The 24,460-nt window shown below is 46.0% G+C and overlaps 1 protein-coding gene across 2 annotated transcripts in view; it reads left to right on the forward strand.

Moving 5' to 3' along the window:
- The window catches only part of LOC136632216 (uncharacterized), a 234,116-nt gene that overhangs the window by 118,010 nt on the left and 91,646 nt on the right, over positions 1-24,460 (forward strand). For both annotated transcript variants that reach the window (XM_066606947.1, XM_066606946.1), the window contains 2 exons: positions 13,238-13,371; positions 15,992-16,211. In XM_066606947.1, coding sequence (XP_066463044.1) covers positions 13,238-13,371; positions 15,992-16,211 — 354 coding nt within the window. The remainder of the gene's footprint in view (positions 1-13,237; positions 13,372-15,991; positions 16,212-24,460) is intronic.

The raw sequence follows: 24,460 nt of genomic DNA on the forward strand, positions 1-24,460 counted from the left end.
ACGGCTACCTCTGACCGTCTGAAAATTACTGGGTGGCTGCTGGGAGTTGTACTGCATCACTATTGCATGGCTAGGCCTGTTTGCAGCCTTACATATTCTTTGTTTCTGCCTGGAGTTTGCATTACAATACCGCTGTCAGCCTCCAACTGAACGCAAATAATTCGATAATTATTTACACTGCTCTGTGTCTGCTCTATTCGTAATCCACCATGCTGAGGGGTAGGGCTAGAGGACGCATATGTGAACGCGGACGCGGGCACAGGCCGAGTTCCTGGTCCAGGTGAATCGCAGCTGGCTGCTGCGGGATTAGGAGAGAGGCAAGTTTCTGGGGTCCCCAGCTTCATATCACAATTTGTGGGTCCACGTGGTAGACTTTTATTACGAACAGAGCAATGTGAGCAGGTCCTGTCGTGGATGGCAGAAAATGTATCGACCACGCAGTCTTCTACGCCGTCCACTGCTGCAACTCTGAATCCTCTCGCTGCTGCTCCTCCTTCCTCCCAGCCTCCTCACTCCATGAAAAGGACACATTCTGATGAGCAGGCAGACTCCCAGGAACTGTTCTCGGGCCCCTGCCTTGATTGGGAAAAAATGGTTCCTCTCTCACTTGAGGAGTTTGTCGTGACCGATGCCCAACCTTTGGAAAGTTCCCGGGGTCCGGGTGATGAGGCTGCAGACTTACGGCAACTGTCTCAAGAGCTTTCAGTGGGTGGGAGGACGATGATGATGAGACACAGTTGTCTATTAGTGAGGTAGTAGTAAGGGCAGTAAGTCCGAGGGAGGAGCGCACAGAGGATTTGGAGGAAGAGCCGCTGGACGATGAGGTGACTGACTCCACCTGGTTTGCTAAGCCAACTTAGGACAGGTCTTCAGAGGGGAAGCCAAGTGCAGCAGCAGGACAGGTTGGAAGAGGCAGTGGGGTGGCCAGAGGTAGAGGCAGGGCCAGAGCGAAGAATCCCCCTGCTGTTTCCCAAAGCACCCCCTCGCGCCAAGCCACCGTGCAGAGGCCAAGGTGTTCAAAGGTGTGGATGCTTTTCAGTGAGAGCCCGGATGACCGATGAACAGTGGTGTGCAACCTGTGTCGCGCCAAGATAACCACCACCAGCATGCGCAGGCATATGATGGCCAAGCACCCCACAAGGTGGGACGAAGGCCGTTCACCGCCTCTGGGTCGCACCACTGCCTCTCCCCCTGTGCCCCAACCTGCCACTCAAATGCAAGCCCCCCTCAGGACACAGGCACGAGCGCTTCCCAGCCTGCACCCACACCCTCACCTCCGCTGTCCGCGACCCCATCCAGCAATGTCTCTCAGCGCAGCGTCCAGCTGTCGCTAGCGCAAGCATTGGAGCGAAAGCGTAAATACGCCAGCACGCACCCGCACGCTCCAGCTTTAAACGTGCACATTGCCAAATTGATCAGCCTGGAGATACTGCCATACAGGCTTGTGGAAACGGAGGCTTTCAAAAACATGATGGTGGCGGTGGTCCCACGCTGCTCGGTCCCCAGTCGCCACTATTTTTCCCGGTGTGCCATCCCAGCCCTACACCAGCACGTCTCCCACAACATAAATCGTGCCCTCACCAACGCGGTTAATGGGAAGGTCCATTTAACCACGGACACGTGGACAAGTACTAGCGGGCAGGGCCACTATATCTTCCTGACGGCACACTGGGTGAATTTGGTGGAGGCTGGGTCCGAGGCAGAGCCTGGGACCGCACATGTCCTACCCACACCCAGAATAGCGGTTCCTTCCTCGGTTCTGGTATCTGCGGCAGTCTATGCCACCTCCTCTAAACCCTCCCCCTCCTCCTCCTCCTACGCAACCTCTACCTCTCAATTAAGAAATGTGAGCAGCCCGTCGCCAGCAGTCAGTGTGGCGCGGCGCGCCAGCACAGCGGTGGGCAAGCGTCAACAGGCCGTGCTAAAACTACTCAGCCTAGGTGACAAGAGGCACACAGCCCCCGAACTGTTGCAGGGTCTGACAGAGCAGACCGACCTCTGGCTTTTGCCTTTGAGCCTCCAACCGGGCATGGTCATGTGTGACAATGGCGTAACCTGGTGGCGGCTCTGCAGCTCGGCAGCCTCACATACGTGCCATGCCTGGCCCACGTCTTCAATTTGGTGGTTCAGCGGTTTCTGAAAAACTACCCGCACTTATCATACCTGCTCGGCAAAGTGCGCCACGTCTGCGCACATTTCCGCAAGTACACCACGGACGCTGCCAACCTGAGGACCCTGCAATATTGGTTTAATCTGCCAGAGCACCGACTGCTGTGCGACGTGCCCACACGGTAGAATTCTTCGCTTCACATGTTGGCCAGGCTGTATGAGCAGCGTAGACCGATAGTGGAATACCAACTCCAACATGGGCGGCATAGTGGGAGTCAGCCTCCTCAATTCTTTACCAAGGAGTGGGCCTGAATGGCAGATATCTGCCAGGTACTTGGAAACTTTGAGGAGTCTACCCAGATGGTGAGTGGCGATGCTGCAATCATTAGCATCACCATTCCCCTGCTATGCCTGCTGAGAAATTCGCTGAAAAGCATAAAGGCTGACGCTTTGCGGTCAGAACAGGAGATGGGGGGCGAGAATATGTGACTTGATAGTCAGAGCACCCTCATGTTTATATCTCAGTGCGTTTTGGAGGAGGAGGAGGAGGAGAGGGAAGAGACAGCTGGGCCCACTGCACAGGGTACCCATGCTGCTTGCCTCCCATCTGTTCAACGTGTATGGCCTGTGGAGAAGGAGGATCCTGAAAGGGATCTTCCTAGTGAGGACAGCGATGTGTTGCGTACTGGTACCCTGGCACACATGGCTGACTTCATGTTAGGCTGTCTTTCTCGTGACCCTTGCGTTAGACGCATTCTGGCCACTACGGATTACTGGGTGTACACCGTTCTCGACCCACGGTATAAGGAGAACCTTTCCATTCTCATTCCCGAAGAGGAAACGGGTTCGAGAGTGATGCAATACCACAGGGCCCTGGTGGACAAAGTGATGCTAAAGTTCCCATCTGACAGCGCTAGCGGCAGAAGGCGCAGTTCCGAGGGCCAAGTAGCAGGGGAGGCACGGAGATCAGGCAGCATGTTCAGCGCAGGCAGGGGAACACTCTCCAAGGCCTTTGCCAGCTTTATGGCTCCCTAGCAAGACTGCGTCACCACTCCCTAGTCAAGGCTGAGTCGGAGGGAGCACTGTAAAAAGATGGTGAGGGAGTACGTAGCCGATCGTACCACCGTCCTCCGTGATGCCTCAGCTCCATACTACTATTGGGTGTCAAAGCTGGGCATGTGGCACAAACTTGCGCTGTATGCCCTGGAGGTGCTGGCTTGCCCTGCCGCTAGCGTCTTGTCAGAGAGGGTGTTTAGTGCAGCTATGGAAATCATCACAGACAAGCGTACCCGCCTGTCAACTGACAGTGCAGACATGCTCACACTCATAAAGATGAATAAAGCCTGGTTTCCCCAGACTTCTCTTCTCCACCAGCGGAGAGCAGCGGAACCTAAAGATTCTTTTCGCTGCAACCGCAGATAAAAGCACTCTTCTCTATCATCTGATAAAAAAAGGGGCATTTAGCTTTGTCAATCTGTCTCTGATATTAGTCCTCCTCCTGCTACTCCTCCTCCAGAAACAACATGTCATCGCACTAAACAGCCAATTTCTCTGCGGCCCAAAAGGCTCATCTACATCTATCAATGTTTTTACAATTTTTTAAAGTTTCAAAAGTATTGATACTTTAACATGAATCAATATTTTCAACAGGGCTGCTTACAGGCTCTGTTACAAATTAAGCAACAGTGAGCTGTATCTTTCAAAAAATATTTATGGGTTTCACCTGCCCTCTCAGTTGATACATTTTTCAGAGGTACACTTGTACTCTTGGTACACTTATTTTTCGGTCCCACGCCTACACTCTTATCCAACTAATTTTTCCGGCCTTCGCCTATGCTCATGGTACCCCAATATTTCAGAGGTTGGCCTATACTATTACTACAGAAATTTTACTGGGGTCTGCCTGCCTATACTTCTGCTACAAGAAAGTTACAGGGGTCTGCCAATACTGCTGCCACTTACATGTTACAGGGGTCTGCCTATACTGCTGCTACAAAAATATAACAGTGGTCTGCCTTTACTTCTGCCACGTAAATGTTACAGGGGTCTGCCTATACTGCTGCCAGAAGGATGTTACTAGGGTCTGCCTATACTGCTGCCAAAAGGATGTTACTGGGGTCTGCCAATACTGCTGCCATTTAAATGTTAGAGGAGTCTGCCTATACTTCTGCCTTGTAAATGTTACAGGTGTCTTCCTATACTGCTGCCACAAGGATGTTACTGGGGTCTGCCTATACTGCTGCCACGTAAATTTTACAGGAGTTTGCCTATACTGCTGCCACAAGAATGTTACTGGGATCTGCCTATACTGCTGCCACTTAAATTTAAAAGGGGTTTGCCTATACTGCTGCCACAAGAATGTTACTGGGATCTGCCTATACTGCTGCCACTTAAATGTTTCAGGGGTCTGCCTATACTTCTGCTACAGAAATGTTACTGGGATCTGTCTATACTGTTACTACAGAAATGTTACAGGGGTCTGCGTATTCTGCTGCCACAAGGATGTTACTGGGGTCTGCCTATACTGCTGCCACGTAAACTTTACAGGGGTCTGCGTATACTTCTGCCACAAGAATGTTACTGGGGTCTGCCTATACTTCTGCTACAGAAATGTTACTGGGATCTGTTTATAGTGTTACTACAGAAATGTTACAGGGGTCTGCGTATACCTCTGCTACAAAAATGGTACTGGGGTCTGCCTATGCTTCTGCTACATAAATGTTACAGGGGTCTGCTTATACTGCTGCTACAGAAATGTTACAGGGGTCTGCCTATACTGCTGCTACAGAAATGTTACTGGGGTCTGCCTTTACTTCTACAGAAATGGTACTGGGGTCTGCCTATGCTTCTGCTACATAAATGTTATAAGGGTCTGCTTATACCGCTGCTACAGAAATGTTACAGGGGTCTGCCTATACTGCTGCGACCTAAATGTTACTGGATTCTGTCTATACTGTTACTACAGAAATGTTACTGGGGTCTCCCTAGACTTCTGCAATATAACTGTTACTGGGGTCAGCTTATACCTTTGCTACAGGAAGTTTACAGGGGTCTGTGTATATTATCGGTGCACTAAGTCTTCCCATCGCGGTGTTCTACCTATCTGGCCAAAAAAAAACCCCAGACTGACTAGGGCATGGATTGTGGGCCGAGGCCAACATGTATTTTCTCTCACGTTATTACAGCTATCCGGGGCACTGCAATGGGATTTCTTTATGTACCGTATGTGGGTTCCTAGGAGCCACCCATGCTGTGGGTGCACACAGACTTCCCATAGCGGAGTTGTACCTGCCTGGCACTTTAAAAAAAAAAAAACACGAATGTCTAGGGATTGGACTGTGGGCCGCAGCCAACTTGTATTTCCTCACACGTAACTTCAGCTATACAGGGCACTGCAATGGGATTTCTTTATGTACCGTCTGGGGGTTCCTGGGAGCCACCCATGCTATGGGTGCACACAGACTTCCCATAGCCGAGTTGTACCTGCCTGGCACTTTTAAAAGAAAAACTGACTGACTAGGGCATGGAGTGTGGTCCGAAGCCAACATGTATTTTCTCTCACGTTACCTCAGCTATCTGGGGCACTGCAATGAGATTTCTTTATGTACAGTCTGTGGGTTCCTGGGAGCCACCCATGCTGTGGGTGCACACAGACCTCCCATTGAGGTGTTTTACCTGTCTTTCCCCAAAACACTGACACCCTTGGGTAGGGTGCAGAGTGCAGATGGTTTACTCCTTGCGTTGTCGATGAGGTATCCGACACCCAAACAGAATGAGTAGTGTATGGACACATGGAGTCCCCATTGCTATGTCACTCGCAGCACCTTGGGCCACACAAGGTGTTTGCTGGGACAGAGGCTGACCCAGGGACCGCTCACATACTTCCCACACAGAGTATTGTTGCATTGTGGAGATGTGTAGAAGTGCTGGGCTGGCAGCTGAGTCCCCTTTATGCCCACTCTTGCAGCTCCTGACGAAGGTGGCACAGGATTGGAATGAAGATCGAACGTCTTTTTCTCATCGATTCTCTACGGCATTGTGGGCTATCGCCCCCCCCCCCTTTAAAGAGGGTCGCTACCTGGCCCTGCCAACCCTCTGCAGTGTGTGCCTCCGGTTCCTCCTCATAGCAGACGCACTTATAATAGACATGAGAGTGGTGTGCATATGAAGCCAGCGTGTGGCATGAGGGCAGCTGAAGGCTGCGCAGGGACACTTTTGTGTGCGCTGTGGATGCAGGGTCATGCGGGGGGTTGGGCAGCATGTAACCCAGGAGAAGAGGCAGCGGTGTGTCCCGTAGGCAGTGATTGTGCTTGGTTGGAAGTAGTGTGGTGCTTAGCTAAGGTGTGCCTGAGATGCAGCCGTGCATGTTGCCCCTCGCCTGCGCTATCCGTTTCTGTGTCGTTTCCATCACTTTCGTAGGTTTTCCAGATTTTCACAAATGAAAACCTTAGCGAAGCATGGGTCACATACAAAAATGCTCGAGTCGCCCATTGACTTCAATGGGGTTCGTTACTCGAAACGAACTCTCGAGTATCGCGGAAAAAAGCTCGACTCGAGCAACGAGCAGCCGAGCATTTTGCTGCTTCCCCATCTCTAGTTGGGACCCATTAGCTTTTCCTATTTATGACATCAATGCTCGTGCCAAATTTCATGTTTCTATGTCATCAGGAAGTGAGAAAATTAGATTACGTACGTAAAATTTGGACGCTAATTGTTTTGCGCTTAGAATTGAATAATCGAGTTGGGAACAATTAGCTTTTCCTAATTATGACATAATTAATGCTCGTGCCTAATTTCAAGTTTTTATGACATCGGTAACAGGGAGAATTAGATTCTGTGCGTAAAATATTTGACGCTAGTTCTTTTGCGCTAGAATTGAATAATTGAGTTAAGACCAATTAGCTTTTCCTATTTATGACATAATCAATGCTTGTGCCAAATTTCATGTTTCTATGAAATCAGGAAGTGAGAAAATTAGATTACGTACGTAAAATTTGGACGCTAATTGTTTTGCGCTTAGAATTGAATAATCGAGTTGGGACCCATTAACTTTTCCTATTTATGACATAATAATCAATGCTCGTGCCAAATTTCAAGTGAGAGAATAAGATTACGTACGTAAAATTTGAATGCTGATTCTTTTGCACTAAGAATTGAATAAATCAAGTTGGGAGCTATTAGCTTTTCCTATTTATGACATATTCAATGCTAGTGCCAAATTTCAAGTTTTTATGACATCGGGAACTGGGAGAATTAGATTCGGTACGTTAAATATTGGACGCTAATTCTTTTGCACTTAGAATTGAGTAATCGAGTTGGAACCCACTAACTTTTCCTATTTATGATATAATCAATGCTCGTGCCAAATTTCAAGTTTCTATAACATCAGGAAGAGAGAGATTAAGATTACGTACGTAAAATTTGGACGCTAATTCTTTTGCCCTTAGAAATTCAAGTGAGAGAATAAGATTAGGTACGTAAAATTTTAACGCTAGTTCTTTTGCGCTAGAATCGAATAATTGAGTTGGGACCCTTTAACTTTTCCTATTTATGACATTATCAATGCTCGTGCCAAATTTCAAGTTTTTATGACATCGGCAACTGGGAGAATTAGATTCGGTACGTTAAATATTGGACGCTAATTCTTTTGCACTTAGAATTGAGTAATCGAATTGGAACCCACTAACTTTTCCTATTTATGATATAATCAATGCTCGTGCCAAATTTCAAGTTTCTATAACATCAGGAAGAGAGAGATTAAGATTACGTACGTAACATTTGGACGCTAATTCTTTTGCCCTTAGAAATTCAAGTGAGAGAATTAGATTAGGTACGTAAAATTTTAACGCTAGTTCTTTTGCGCTAGAATCGAATAATTGAGTTGGGACCCTTTAACTTTTCCTATTTATGACATTATCAATGCTCGTGCTAAATTTCATGTTTCTATGACATCGGGAACTGAGAGAATTAGATTCCATACGTAAAATATTTGACGCTAATTATTTTGGGCTTAGAATTGAATAATCTAGTGGTGACCCAATAACTTTTACTATTTATGACATAATCAATGCTCCTGGCAAATTTCTTGTTTCTACGACATCGGGAAGTTGGAGAATTAGATTACGTATGTAAAATTTGGACACTAATTCTTTTGTGCTTAGAATTGAATAATCGAGTTGGGACCGATTCACTTTTCCTATTTATGACATAATCAATGCTCTCGCCAAATTTCACGTTTCTATGACATTGGGAAGTTGGAGAATTAGATTCCGTACGTAAAATTTGGACGCTTATTGTTCTGCACTTAGTAATGAATAATCGTGTTGGGACCAATTAGCTTTTCCTATTTATGACATAATCAATGCCCCTGCCAAATTTCATGTTTCTATGACACCGAGAAGTGAGAGAATTAGATTCCGTACATATAATTTGGACGCTAATTATTTTGCGCTAGAATTGAATAATCGAGTTGGGAACCATTAGGTTTTCCTATATATGACATTATTAATGCTTGTGCCAAATTTCATGTTTCTATGACATCGGGAACTGAGAGAATTAGATTATGTACATAAAATTTGGACGCTCATTCTTTTGCGCTTAGAATTAAATAATTGAATTGGGACCCATTAGCTTTTCCTATTTATGACTTAATCAATGTTTTTGCCAAATTTCATGTTTCTAAAACATCAGGAAGTGAGAGAATTAGATTACGTACGTAAAATTGCGACACATTCTTTTGTGCTAGAATGGAATAATCGAGTTGCGACTAAAGATGAGCGAGCACCAAAATGCTTGTGTGCTCGTTGCTCGAGTCGAGCTTTCCGCGATGCTCGAGAGTTCGTTACGAGTAACGAACCCCATTGAAGTCAATGGGCTACTCAAGCGTTTTTGTATATGACCGATGCTCGCTAAGGTTTTCATTTGTGAAAATCTGCAAAACCTACGGAAGTGATGGAAACGACACAGAAACGGATAGCGCAGGCGAGGGCTGCATCTCAGGTTCCCGGGTCTCACTATTAAGCCACAATAGCGGCAAGAGTGCCCCCCCCAACATATTTTACTTCAGACAAACCCTCTTTAGAAAGGCACACCTTAGCTAAGCACCACACTACTTCCAACCAAGCACAATCACTGCCTGTGGGACACACCGCTGCCTCTTCTCCTGGGTTACATGCTGCCCAATCCCCCCGCACGACCCTGCGTCCGCAGCGCACACAAAAGTGTCCCTGCACAGCCTTCAGCTGCCCTCATGCCACACGCTGGCTTCATAGTCACACCACTCTCATGTCTATTTATAAGTGTGTCTGCCATGAGGAGGAACCGGAGGTAGTTTTTCAGAAACCGCTGAACCACCAAATTGAAGACGTTGGCCAGGCATGGCACGTGTGTGAGGCTGCTGAGCTGCAGAGCCGCCACCAGGTTACGGCCGTTGTCACACACGACCATGCTCGGTTGGAGGCTCAGCGGCCAAAGCCAGAGGTCGGTCTGCTCTGTCAGACCATGCAACAGTTCGGGGGCCGTGTGCCTCTTGTCGCCTAGGCTGAGTAGTTTCAGCACGGCCTGCTGATGCTTGCCCACCGCTGTGCTGCCACGCCGCGCCACACCGACTGCTGGCGACGTGCTGCTCATATTTCTTAATTGAGAGGTAATGGTTGTGTAGGAGGGGGAGGGGGAGGGTTTAGAGGAGGTGGCATAGACCGTCGCAGATACCAGAACCGAGGAAGGACCTGCAATTCTGGGTGTGGGTAAGACGTGTGCGGTCCCAGGCTCTGACTGGGTCCCAGCCTCCACCAAATTCACTCAATGTGCCATCAGGGAGATATAGTGGCCCTGCCCACCAGTACTTGTCCACGTGTCTGTGGTTAAGTGGACCTTCCCAGTAACCGCGTTGGTGAGGGCACGATTGATGTTGCGGGAGACGTGCTGGTATAGGGCTGGGACGGCACACCGGGAAAAGTGGTGACTGGGGACCGAGTAGCGTGGGACCGACGCCGCCATCATGTTTTTGAAAGCCTCCGTTTCCACAAGCCTGTACGGCAGCATCTCTAGGCTGATCAATTTCGCAATGTGCACGTTTAATGCTTGAGCGTGTGGGTGCGTGGCTGCGTATTTGCGCTTGCGCTAGCGACAGCTGAATGCTGCGCTGAGACACATTGCTGGATGGGACCGAGGACAGCAGAGATGAGGGTGTGGGTGCAGGCCGCAAGGCGCTCGTGCCTGTGTCCTGAGAGGGGGGTTGGATCTGAGTGGCAGGTTGTGGCACAGGGGGAGAGGCAGTGGTACGACCCGGGGGCGGTGAACGGCTGATCTTGAAGCAACACAGGTTGTACACCACTGTTCGTCGGTCGTCCACGCTCTCACTGAAAAACATCCACACCTTTGAAGACCTAGGCCTCTACAGGGTGGCTTGGCGCAAGGGGGTGCTTTGGGAAACAGTTGAGGGAGTCTTCCCTCTGGCCCTGCCTCTACCCCTGGCCACCCCACTGCCTCTTCCAACCTGTCCTGCTGCTGCACTTGCCTCCCCCTCTGAAGACATGTCCTCAGTTGGCTTAGCGAACCAGGTGGGGTCAGTCACCTCATCGTCCAGCGGCTCTTCCTTCGAATCCTCTGTGCGCTCCTCCCTCGAACTTACTGCCCTTACTTCTACCTCAAAGATAGGCAACTGTGTCTCATCATCATTGTCCTCCTCACCCACCGAAAGTTCTTGAGACAGTTGCCGGAAGTCCCCAGCCTCATCACCCGGACCCCGGGAACTTTCCAAAGGTTGGGCATCGGTCACGACAAACTCCTCAGGTGAGAGAGGAACCATTTTTTCCCAATCAAGGCAGGGGCCCGAGAACAGTTCCTGGGAGTCTGTCTGCTCATCAGAATGTGTCATTTTCATGGAGTGAGGAGGCTGGGAGGAAGGAGGAGCAGCAGCGAGAGGATTCAAGTTGCAGCAGTGGACGGCGTAGAAGACTGGGTGGTTGATACATTGCTGCATTTTCTGCTATCCACGACAGGACCTGCTCACACTGCTCTGTTTGTAATAAAGGTCTACCACGTGGACCCATAAATTGTGATATGAAGCTGGGGACCCCAGAAACTTGCCTCTCTCCTAATCCCACAGCAGCCGGATGGGATTCACCTGGACCAGGAACTCGGCCTGTGCCCACACCCTCACTTGGACCTCTGCGTCCTCTCCCGTGTCCACGTCCTCGAGCCCTACCCCTACCACTCAGCATGGTGTATTACGAATAGAGCAGACACAGAGCGGTGTAAAAAATGAGGCAATTATTGGCCTGCAGTTGGAGGATAACAGCAGTTATGTAACGCACACTGCAGTCCACAAAAAATGATACGCTAGGCTGACAAAAGGCCTAGCTGGGTAATAGTGAGCCACTATAACTCCCAGCGGCCACGCAGTAAAATGCACACGGTCACAGGTAGCCCAAAGAAGGACCATTGGGTACTTGTTGACAGGATTCTACACTACCACTGTCCCTGCCTCACCAGTACTGCCCCTATACTCTGTATAATTGACTGCAGACTGAGAACGCAATAGTCTGCACAGCCCAAGATGAAAAAAAAATTGTGCAAAACTGCTCCCAGCAGCCACAACAGTAATGCACACGGTCTGATGTGGCCCTAAGAAGGACCGTTGGGGTTCTTGAAGACGCAAACAGTAGCCCAACACTCTCCCTATAGCAGGAACAGCAGGAACAGCACTCTCCCTAATCTCTGCCAGCATATGTCTGAGGCGAGCCGCAGGCGAGACTGCTTTAAATACTCGGCAGTCACTTGATCTCACCAGCCACTCACTGCAGGGGGGTGGAATAGGGCTGGAACGTCACAGGAGGAAGTTGTAATGCCTTCCTTGCATGTTTATTGGCCAGAAAATGGCGCAAAACATGCAGGGAAGGAAATGGAATTGACTCGAGTACCGCGTGGTGCTCGTCTCGAGTAACGAGCATCTCGAGCACCCTAATACTCGAGCGAGCATCAAGCTCGTATAAGCACGTTCGCTCATCTCTAGTTGGGACCCATTATGTTTTCCTATTTGTGACATAATCAATGCTCGTGCCAAATTTCATGTTTCTATGATGTTGGGAAATGAGAGAATTAGATTCCGTACATAAAATTTGGACGCCAATTCTTTTGCGCTAGAATTGAATAATCGAGTTGGGGCTCCTTTACTTTTCCTTTTTTGGACATAATCTATGCTTGTGCCAAATTTCATGTTTCTATGACATCGGGATGTTGGAGAATTAGTGGCAAGTCAGTCAGTGAGTCAGTCTTTATATATATAGATGAGCTATACTCCTCTCTGTCTAGCAGTAAACTCACTGACTGACTAACACTAACTTCTGTCTTTTCACAGGACCAACTGACCTGAAATTAACTGTCCTCTCTCACTCTCCTTTCTTCTGACTGGACTCTGACTGAACTAACTTCTTCCTCCTGTCTTCTCCTATGACAAACTCACTGGACCTCTGCCTGGACCAACTGTGACCTCACAGCATATAAACATGTTTTATTTTTTTTCCTCCCATGTGCTACTCTGGTGTCACCAGGCAACAGGTGCTCCAATCACAGGCTTCCACGCGCCTGTCACCTCATGGCTTAACAGCCTATCAGGTTGCTCGCCTCATCTGTACTACTGTCCCATCAAGGCTGAATCTGCCAGCAGCCAATGAGAATTAACTGGTTGCCAGGCAGATTATTAATAGCTTAGTTGCAGGGCAGGTTAACCAGTGGTTAATCCCTGCTTGCCCTGGTGAAATTAAACGCTGACAAATAATGGCAAAAGTGCTTTTGTGGGACCCATTTGCAGTGCAGCTCCTGTTGAATTCAATGGGAGCTGTGCTATGGTCAGCTCTTTCTACTTCCTCCACTGAGTATAGAGACAGTGGCACCAGGAATCCGAGTGGTTGATCTCTGCCAATCGGCTATTATTGACTTTTCGGTCATCAATTAAAAAAGTTAACAAAGTCCCAGAGAAGCCCTCTAAGGTGCCTACATATTTTTAACAATTGTTGGACTAATGATCACGGTTTCCACCAACTACCCCATAAAGTACATTTTCACAGATTTTGCTCATATTGCTTAGATTGTTCTCTTAAACCAATCCTCTATCTTTCTGCTGTAGACCAAGAAGACAGAATCGATATTGACACATATGGCAACTCTGGTGATAAGAATGAATTACTAGTAGCCATCAGCAGCCGTAACGGCAACATCAAACACATTCTGTGTGTAGAAAATAATTCAATCATTTTAAAGGTAAGATCCAATCCCAAATAAATATCTATAACTTGTATATCACTAGATGTTATTTCTGGACATGCCTGTCGTAATAAATACTTGCACTCATGAAATAACAATGCTGGTGTGTCTTCTCTTAGATCTATGCATTGTGCTGTCCCTGTTATTCCACCTGGAAAGGTATAAATACATTTATTTGATTGGTGGGGAATCCAGTACTCCAGTGTTCATACCCTCACTGATAAGACACTTATCGTCTGTTCAGTGGTTAGGAGATAAGCTGTCATTCTGAAAATGTTCCTTTACTCCCAGAAAGGTTTATGAAAAGGATCTCTCCCAACGACCTACATTACTGTTTATCCTTAATATGGATAGGCAGGGGGGTGGGATGACACATTTAGCATGATAACATAAGCATATATTGTTAAAAGCAATAACATTTGAGGCCACTCCATTACTTTATCCTCAAAGTGTATTCCATATTCAGCAAATAAACATTACTCTTTCAATTCTAATGAAAAATGTGATCCTTCTTCAATATGCTTTATATACTACAAGGATAAAACTAAAAGTAATGCCTTTGTGTCTGTAACTTATCTATTCACGTGGCTATGAAAGCTATGAATGATATTATACAGGTGTCCTTACTTTACTAATGTATGCTTTTCTATTTCAGACTGAGTGATTACAACTACAGATCTGAGCCTAAGGCCTCTTTTCCACGAGAGTACGCATTTTTATATTTGCCCGCTGGTGCCATAAAAGCACGTGAACAGGCGCACAAATCTAACATTTGTGCACCCGTTCAGACAGCAGGGCCCTGGCGCATATACATCAAGGCCGCAATGCCGTCCCTCTTGCTGTCGGGACAGGAGCGAAGCTAAGCAACCGCCCCTTGCCTGCAGCCAGCAATGTGGGGCGGAGCTTAACTTTACCCCCATCCCACCCCCTCCCATTGCTAATAGCTGGAGGGAAGGAGAGAGGAGGAGAGAAGAGGGAGGGAGTTTAGCAGTCACACTACTAAACTCCCTTTCACCTCCCTTCTCCGGACGCTGTCATTGGCTCCCATAGGAGCCTATGCTGCGGCCGACGTATTCCGGGCACAAAGATAGTTCTAGGACTTTCTTTGCTGCCTGGCGTAAAAGCGCCCAGCACTATATTGGCTGGCCGGGCTCTTTTACGCTGTGTGAATATGCCAGTGTGATCTGATACATTGGAATCTAATGCATCAGATTCTAGCATGTATCGGCCAGCCGTGAAAACAGTGGCCGATATACGCTCATGGGAGTAAAGCCTAAAACAAAGAACAGACATTCTGTCGATAGAGGGATGTGCACTTAAGAAATCCATAATCAGCTTCAAATCAACTCATCAACATGTTGTTGGTTCTCATCAGTGATTGATGTTAACAGATGACCACTCCAAAGCTTATTTGCAATTTCAATAACTTTCCAATGATGAGTGTTTAAAGATAATTGTGTGAAATCCTCACCATTTCCCTCATTTTCTGGGTCCTTTGATAGTATTTATATGTAAAGTGGACATAGATAACTGGATGATTATTTGCTCAGCTGGGCATGCGTTTATGCAAAGAATCTCTAGCCCCTTGTCCTCAGCTAGCAATGGGAAGAGGTGGGACGGGGCGGAATTTAGCTCCACCCCCCATCCCACCACCTACAATTGCAAAGAGCGAGCGGAGAGAACAGCAGTGGTGAGCCTATGAGTGGAAGGGAGGGGAAAGGGGCGACGGCATGGTTGCCTCAGTGTATATGTGCCGGGGCCCAAACCGTGTGAACGGACACACAAACGTTAGATTTGTGCGCCTGTTCAGGAGCTTTAACACCGCAGATGGTAGCGTATATCGGCTGAACATGAAAACAGCAGCTGATATACGCTCGTGGGAAAGAAGCCTTAGCCACAGATCTGTGGTTCTAATCAAGAAAAGCATACATCAGTAGAGTAAGGACACCTGTATAACATTGTTCATAACCATTCAGTCACTCAAATAGATGAAAAATTAGAAATGGAGGCATTGCTTTTTGATTCACCTTCGTATTTCTAATAGTTTTCAAACAAACCACGCTGCACTATGTCCATTACATGGTCAGGACAGATATCCTCTGCGAGTGAACAATGAAAGTTCCTACTCAATGACAGCAAGCAAGACTCTTAAAAACCACAAGGAGGTGAATAAAAAAAGGAAAAAGTGTTCAAAAATATTCTATATATTTGTTAAAACCGTAATACCTCTAAGTTAGAAAGGTTTGTACTCAGTGGAGTAGATAGCAATAATGACTTTCTTTATGATAATTTGAGCACAGATAATGAATAGAGATGAGCGAGTATAGTCGCTATGGCACATTACTCGAGCGAGTAGTGCCTTAGCCGAGTATCTCCCCGCTCGTCTCTAAAGATTCGGGGGCCGGCACGGGTGACAGGTGAGTTGTGGCGGGGAGCGGGATAGAGCCGGGGGAGAAGGAGATCTCCCCTCCATTCCTCCCCGCTCTCCCCCACCGGCCCACGCATCTTTAGAGACGAGCGGGGAGATACTCGGCTAAGGCACTACTCGATCGAGTAATGTGCCTTAGCGAGTATACTCGATCATCTCTAATAATGAATAATGAAATTTCTTTAACAGGAAGGTGAATTGCCAAATGAAATCTTGTCAGAGACCAAGGAATTCATCTTCTACCTAAGATGTTGTGGTGGCCTTAAAGACCTAAATCTCTTGGATCGCAAGACTGCAACTTTTGAGTCATCAGCGAAGAGAGGATTTTTCCTTGCATGCAGTGATGATGGACGAAATCTGATTCTAAAGCGCCCTACTGAAGCTGATAAAACTACATCTTTTTTCATGGGTACAAATTAACTTTATGTTTAATTGGTAACAACATGGTGTAAATGACTCCTCAGCACATGCCGATTTTATTCATGTGAAGCTCTTGGTTAGAAATGATAAGACTTCACACTTCCAAATAATATAATATTTATTCAAGTCTCTGTAGATGATTTAGTCATTTTAATAATGTTATTATAGCCGTGATTAAGGATTATTTAGTTTGAAATGCAGAAGCGGGGTCTTTCTGCATCGGTAGGTTTGATAGGGACCAGTATCTTTTTTACCGTGTGAATAGGACTTGTGACTGATTTTGCCCTAATACAGTTGCAATCAAAATTATTCTACACTCATTGTTGGGATTATTTGGGCTGCAGGGATTCCCCTTTCCTGTTCCCTCAATGGAGTAGGAAAGCAGAATCCCTGCTGCAGATGTGAAACCAGCCCGTTGAACGAGTATTTTTTCAAAATTCAACACAAAAGCTACTTTATGATATAAAGCACATAAATTAATCTTTCTAAAAAATATAGTATGAATGCTTCGGAGTGGCGCTAAGCATTTCATTTACACAGGTTTTCTGTCATTTTTGTACTGCTGTTAAATTGTGCTTATTCATTTCTTAACCCCTTAACGACCGCAGATCCGCCTTTTGATGGCCTTTATTGGCGGTATGTGTATGAAGAGAGATCACGGGGCGATCTCTCTTCATACACCATAGGCACCAGCTGTTTCTTACAGCCAACACCTGGTGGCAACAGCTCCGATGAGCCACATGGCTGATCGGAACCGTTAACCCTTTAAATGCCACTGTCAATTCTGACAGCGGCATTTAAATCCCACGAACGATGTTCAGGGGTCCTGTGAGGCCCCCTGTGATGAGATCGCAGAAAGCAGTGTGGGTTTCATGGCAGCCAGGGGCGTACTGACAAGCCTCAGGGCTGTCAAGGCAGAATACCTATCAAGCCGTCCCCGTGGGGTGGCCTAATAGACTGCCTGCCTGATATCAGTATTATGTAATGCTATTGCATTACATTACACTGCAGGGGCGATCAAAGCATTGCAAGTTGTTCTCTGTGGGGACTAAAAAGAAAAGTAAAAAATAAGAACAATAACGTTTTCCCAAGAGATATCAGGGAAAGTGGACTGCACATATGATGGTTGACTATTGTTTGATGTTGAAAAGAGACTATATAGACAAACACCAAAGAAAATCCAAAAGAGGAAATTTCAAGGGGAGCCAAGTAGTGAATATTAGGTATGTTTGCATTTTCACACGTTACAAACGTTTTTATATATAGGAATCAGTAAAATAAGGGGGTTTTTTTTGTAATCTTCACATTTTCATGATTTGTGAAAAAAAGCTGATGTGATGCAGAATTTTGAAGGTCCTTTTCAGAATCTGCAGAGAAAATCAACACACCTCCTTATTTAAAAACAGATAAAAGTTGCAAAATTGCAGATCAGTGTTATAAATAAAAAAGATAATTTCTAAAAGCCCCCCCCCCGCCCCCTTTTGCCATTATTTATAATAAAAGAAACTAAATAATAAAACAAAAATACATATTTGGTATCGCTGCGTCCATAAATGTCCGATCTATCAAATTAACACCTTATTTACCCCACATGATAAAAGTTGTCAGAAGAAAACATAAAGCACACCAGAAAAAAAATGTCCCACAAAAATTAGCCCTCACAGAACTATGTCAACAGAAAAATAAAAAAAGCTATTGCGCACAGAAGATGAAGGCAAAAAATAATTTAAAAAAATATATCTTTGAAAAAATACAAATAGTGCAGAAAAAAACTATAAGTTTGTTATCGTAGTAATTGTACTGACCCATAGAATAAAGCTATCATGTCATTTTTGTTGCAGTTTATGCGCCGTTGAAACAAGAAAGATGGCGTAATTTCATTGCTCTCCATTTCTCTCCACTTAAAATTTTTTAAAAGTGTTTCAGTACACTATATGATACATTAAATAGTATCATTGAAAAATACAACTCGTCCTGCAAAATCAAGCCTTTATACTGCTACGTCGATGGATAAATAAAAGAGTTACAATTTTTTTAAAAGGGGGGAGGAAAAAACAAAAATGCCTAACATTATAAGACAGCATAGCTGTTCGTAGCCACTGCTAGAGAGAGTCTGAGTTTACTGCATGCTATGGTATCATTTGGTTTAATGCAATAACAGTATGCATTACGTTTCGATGCTCCCTCTAGTGGTAGCAGTAAACAGCAATTTAAAGAGAATCTGTCAGCTGTAACATGCTGTACAAACTGCAGGCATCATGTTATAGAGCAGGAGGAGCTGAGCAGATTAATAGTTTTATGGGAAAAGATTTAGTATAAGTTGTTTATTATTCATAAAAAAGCGGCACTAGCTTTTCAGACAACTTATGCTTATCTACTAGCTTGTGTTTGTCTAATTTCTGTAATATACTTGCCTTTAAAATATTGTTGCCTTGTCACTGTACATCCTGTTTGAAGTGGCTGCCACTATGCATCTACCTTCCAGTTTCTCTACAATCCACTCCCTATCCTTAGATACAAACCTTCTGTAGTAACCAGGACACAGGGACGTTTCCTTTAGTAATACGGGGAGGAGCTATCTTCACAGACCTCTTCCATGCATTTAGAGGCTGCAGACTGACAGACTTGCAGACACTGTGATAACAATCCCCACAATCTCTGCATCTGTCTGTGCCTGTGCACATATTATTGTGGGTTAACTTAACGCCCTTTTACACAGGAAAAGTGTTGGGCAAACGATGCCCAACACGCATCCCCGTATATACTTGTTCCTGCACTGTTACACAGGGGGCGAGTATCCCTGGATCTCTCACAGCGCGGCAAGCAGGGAGGCGTGGCGGCTGGAGGAGAGTCCCTCCCCGCTCTCACCCCCCCCACCCTCCTCCATTCACAGTAAGCAGCAGTCGTTCAGTACTGAACAGCTGCTGTTTACGCTGGACAATGTGTAGTTAGGTTTTCAAGCCTGCTGAAAACTGAACGACTTGACGACTCTCATTCAGTAGTTCAGTCTCTGCATGCATTTACACGAAATGACTATCGTTTAAAAGCCTGTGGGAGTGTGGGGTTTTGAACAACTACCAACGATAATTGTCCCATGTAGAAGGGCCTTGACAATTTGGTCAGATTATCTCTGAATGCCTGAATCATCTTGTGAAAGCAGAGGGGTGGGCATTCAGATACTGCCTCCCTGCTGATTGGACCAGAGACAGTGCAATGCAGCATGGGAAGTACAGAGCAGTGAACTGCTGGCAGAATGCTAGACTTGCTACATGACCACTCAACGAAAATTGAATGCCAACAGGAGAAAAACACAAATATCAGGCAGATGGCCTAAAAATCAAAACTTAGACCCGAAACAGGGTGCAAACAGCATCAAATGAGCAGGTAAGGAGAACCTGGTGTATTTTAGAAAACTTGTTGAAAGCTCAGGTTTGCTTTTAAAGTTCTGCACATTCTGAACTGAATAGTCCAATGGAGGATCCTATCAGCTCAGAATGGACTATCTCTGTGAGCAGTCGTTCACAGAGGTGAGCCTGCACGGGGGGAGGAGAATGTTTGATTTGTGCACCCGTTCCCCATTTTTTTCTCCCCCAATGTAGTGTATATCGTCCGGCTGTGAAAATGGCCGGCCGATAAGCGCTCCTGTGAAAGAAGCCTTAACTTGTTGTAAACACAATATTATTCAATCAAGGAGATGAGGTAATTCTCTTCAACACACTCAGTGATTAACAAATAACATAAAATTTGCAACAATCAAAGTACTTGTGTCTAACATGTTTATATCTGGGAACTTACTCTGCATTTCTTTTCTCCTTTTCTCTTCATATTTGCATCTCAGCTCTCTCTCTCTTATCTCTCTTCTACTCACTGTCACAGCTGACTCACCTCTGTTACTCACTGTTTCTCTGATTTCTCTCTTTTTTTCTCCCGTCTCTCTCTTGATTTGTGCGCCCATTCATATAGCCTGGTGAGGCCGGCACAAATGTGCCGAGCTCACCGGGCCATCCACGATTTCCCCTCCCTCCCCATCACAGGCTCACTTCTCGTTCCTCCCCACTCATTCATCCCATCCCGCCTCCTCCCATTGATGGCTATGAACAAGGGGAGGGGAGAGGGCGGGTGCTTAGCTCTGCCCTCCCCCCCCCCCATTGCACAGAACGAGCGGGGAGGAACGAGAGGTGAGCCTGCATGGGGGGAGGAGAACAGAGGGAGGGAGTTTAGCAGCCACACTGCTAAACTCCCTCCCACCTACAGCTGCTGCCATTGGCTCCCATAGGAGCCCATGCAGCAGCTGACGTGTTCTGGCCCAGAAGATAGCTCCAGGACTATCTTTTGGGCCCGACGTAAAAACGCCCGGCGCTATATTGGCTTGGCTGTGTGTTTTTACGTCTCAGAAATATGCCCATGTGATCTGATGCATTGGAATCCAATGCATCAGATCACATCGCATATCGTGCGACCGTGAAAACAGCCGGATGATATGTACTCGTGTGACAGAAGCCTAAGCAAAATATTCTACTCTTTGTGTTATTCAGTAACTCACTACTACAAATCATGCCAAAAGGCACTGACATCCAAACTGAAAAAGAAAACTAATCATAATTACCCACTAATAAGCTCCACCATATGAATTTTATGTGTCAGTCTCTTGGCTCTTGTTTTTCTTGCTGCTTCTTTCTCTCTGGGCCTTTACATACGGTAGCAAAAATCTGAATTGGGCTATGGTGACACAATGATGAAAGTGTATGGACTCTTTCACATGGGGGCAAAACTTCTATCACAGTTAGGCTACATTTACATGGGCAAGTGTGATACCAGGTTGAGGAACTCGGCCTGATATCGCACTTACATCTTGCGATTTTCATTGTGAGACAATACGCTTTTACTGAAAAATCGCAAGTGCTTCCCATAGGCTTAAATAGGAAAAGAAAAATTGCAAGGCACTCGCATGTCCTGCTTTTTTTGTTTTCCAAGGTTCCATAGGAAACACTGATTGATTCCTCTCATGGGAAGTCCAAAAAAAAGATCATACTGCGATTTATATTCCTCACAGCATCACACTGAGAGAAAAATCGCTCATTTGAATAAACTGGACGTCATTTTTGTGCGTGTTTTGTGCGTCTCATTTCGCACACACCTTGCTAGTGAGAATAAGGCTTTAAGCTGGCTTCACACGGGCGAGAAAATTGCGCCAGATTTGTGCGTTGCGAGACATGCACATGTGAACTCTATTTTTTTAAACAAACTTGTTAAAAAGTTGTACATTGGTTTGAAGGAAGGCTGCCATCCCATATGTGTTGCTGTAGAGGTATTGTTCCATCTTCCTTTTTTTTTTCAAATCACTTTTTATTCAAGTTTTTTTGTCAAACAAGTCATACAGGGTATCAAAGGCAAATAAGATTTTCTCTAAATGCAAAAAACAGACTTCCATTTAGTTCGTATGACAGGCTTAAGTTTAAAGTATGACTATTTACTTATGATTAGACTAAATAAACATTTTACATCTTGCTCATCCCGGTTCTCCGCATCACCTAAAACTAACCCTAAGACCGGGGCGGTAAGATGAACAGAAAATTCTCAATATACAACTATGCAGGGAGGGGGGTGGGTAATTGGAAGGGGGGGAGGTAGAAAAGGGGAGGGCGGAGGGGGGGTTCAGGTGGGGGTGGTAGGAGGGGTGCCTCCGTGGGAAAAGATGTCCAAGAGCCTCAAACTGCGCCATGGAGTCCAGATCTTGGTGAATCTGTCGTGTGTGCTGTTGTTCCAACTCGATAGCTCCTCGAGATTGAAGAGTCTATCTACTTTTTCTTTCCATTGTTTCAAAGAGTGGGATGCTTCGCATTGCCAGTGCAGTGGTATTAGTGCTTTTGCTGAGTCTATCAGGAAGGCCATCAGTTTGTCATTTCTGGGGTGGAATGTTGAGGAAGGCTACCAAAGGAACAATATCTCTGGTGAGAGCGAGAAATTTGGTTTGATTCTCCTCAGGATCTCCTCGACTCCCCTCCAATAGGGATTTAGGGGGGTACAGTTCCACCATAGGTGGAGATAGGACCCTACCTCTCTGCCACACCTCCAACATTTATCTTGGGAAGCTAGTTTATAAGCATAAAGCCACTGCGGGGTTTTATACCACCTTACAAGTAGTTTATAATGCGCTTTCTGAGCCGTGATGCAGGGGGAGATTCCAAATGATGTTCCTAATATTGAATCGATGTCCTTTTGGGATAGGGAGACGCCGAGCTCCTTCTCCCAGGAGGTAATGAAGGCTGGTTTAGTTATACTTTGAGTTACTATGTAGCGTTTGCGCAACGCAGCAATTTTCCTTGAATTCGGGTCTTTATTGTTCAAAGTAGTCTCAAAGGGGAGCATAGGTCTCGCCACCTTAAACCTTTTAATGAATTCTCCTATTACCCTGGTCACCATTGCTTGGTGTAGGAAGGACAGTTTATGTGATGGCAGGAAAGTTTGGAGAATCTCCAGAGGGGATAGATGACCTATGGAGAACAAGTCTCCAATCTTATGGGTTCTGAGTTTATTCCAGATCGACTCAGTAACTGGGTCTGACCTGAGGCCCAGTAGTTTGTGAATTGTGTTCAGCGGGAGGATTGGTGAGGGTGACGGAGCCAGTCTTTCTCTCACCCCATCCCGTACTTCACACGGACCTCTCAGTAAGGGATTAAAATTCTTTGCTCTATAGCGATTTTTTTCTGGTAGACATATATCGCCCTCCGAAGCTTCCCTGTTGTATTGCAGGGCCATTGCTGGTAGTAACTTGTCTCTTATCGGGTTCACTAAATTCATCCAATAGCTTAATTGCGATGCCCTATAATAATCACATATGTTAGGTAGATCGATGCCTCCCTCGGGCCCCCTCCTTATCATCAGGATGTAGGCCAGTCTCGGCCTCCGGAGTCTCCACACAAAACCGGAAAAGATGGTGCGCAGGGTCTTAAAAAAGCTTGTTGGAAGGTGAATAGGAAGCATCCTTATTGTATAAAGCACTATGGGGAGAATATAGGACTTCAGGATGTACTTTCTGCCGAACCATGATATAACTGTTATATCATATGTTCTCAGAAGATTTTTAATTTTATTTACTAGTTATGTAAAGTTAGCCTTAAACAGGTCTTCCGCTTTTTTTGTTATTATTACTCCTAAATAGTCTAGTGAGACCTCTGACCACGTAAACGGGAAGGATCTCGAGAGGGTATTAGAAAGAGCGCGGGGGATAGAGATGTTTAGTACGGTGGATTTATGGAAATTGATTTTGAAATTTGAGATCTCTCCGAAGAGGTTCAGCAGTCCCAGCAGTCCGGGGAGGCCATCATTAGGGTTAGTAACCAAAAAACAGTATCATCGGCGAATGCCGCTGTGGACAATACCTCATCCCCTATAGTTAGGCCCTTGATATTCGGGTCCTGCCTCACCTTGACCAAAAGAGGTTCCAAAGCCAGAACAAATAGTGTGGGGGAGAGAGGTCACCCCTGTCGTGTACCATTATTTATTTCGAATGGAGGCGACATAGTATCGTTTACTCTTAATCTCGCATGGGGTTTGGCATAAAGTGTAAAGATAGCAGATACAAAGTCGGGAGGTAGGTTGTAGTTAAGCAATACTCTTTTCATATATGTCCAATTCACCCTATCAAATGCCTTTTCTGCGTCTGTGCCGACAAAGGCTAGGGGAATATGGTGGTTTTGGGCATAGCACGCCGCGTGTAGTAATCTATGACAGTTATCTTTGCCCTCTCTCCCCCTCATGAAACCCGCCTGCTCCTCGCCAATCAAGGAAGGGACGAGAGCCTCGAGCCTTTTCGCCAGAAGTTTCGCCCATAACTTTACGTCCAAATTAATAAGTGAAATAGGCCTATAATTTCCGCAAAGTGTGGGATCCTTGTTGTCTTTAGGAATAAGGGTGATATGAGCCTCCTGCGCCTGTCTAGGGAGTTCGTTACCCCCCAGTAAGGCGTTAAAGAGGTCCGTTAGCTTTGGTATTAACACTGTTTGCAAGGTTTTATAGTAAGCCCTAGTAAGTCCATTGGGGCCTGGACTTTTGTTAGGCGGGCAAGAGGCTATCAGGTTTTTCACTTCCTCTTGGGAGACCGGGGTCAGAAGAGATTACGCTTCCCTGTGGTCCAGTTTGGGCATATTTACCTTCTGGAGGAACTTGTCAATTTGCTCTTTCAGGCTCTGATTCCCTCCCCCGGTGGGAGTTGTTTGTATGTTGTATATTTTTTTA

This window comes from Eleutherodactylus coqui, chromosome 6 (assembly GCF_035609145.1).
Source record: "Eleutherodactylus coqui strain aEleCoq1 chromosome 6, aEleCoq1.hap1, whole genome shotgun sequence".
Classification (NCBI taxonomy): Eukaryota; Metazoa; Chordata; class Amphibia; order Anura; family Eleutherodactylidae; genus Eleutherodactylus; species Eleutherodactylus coqui.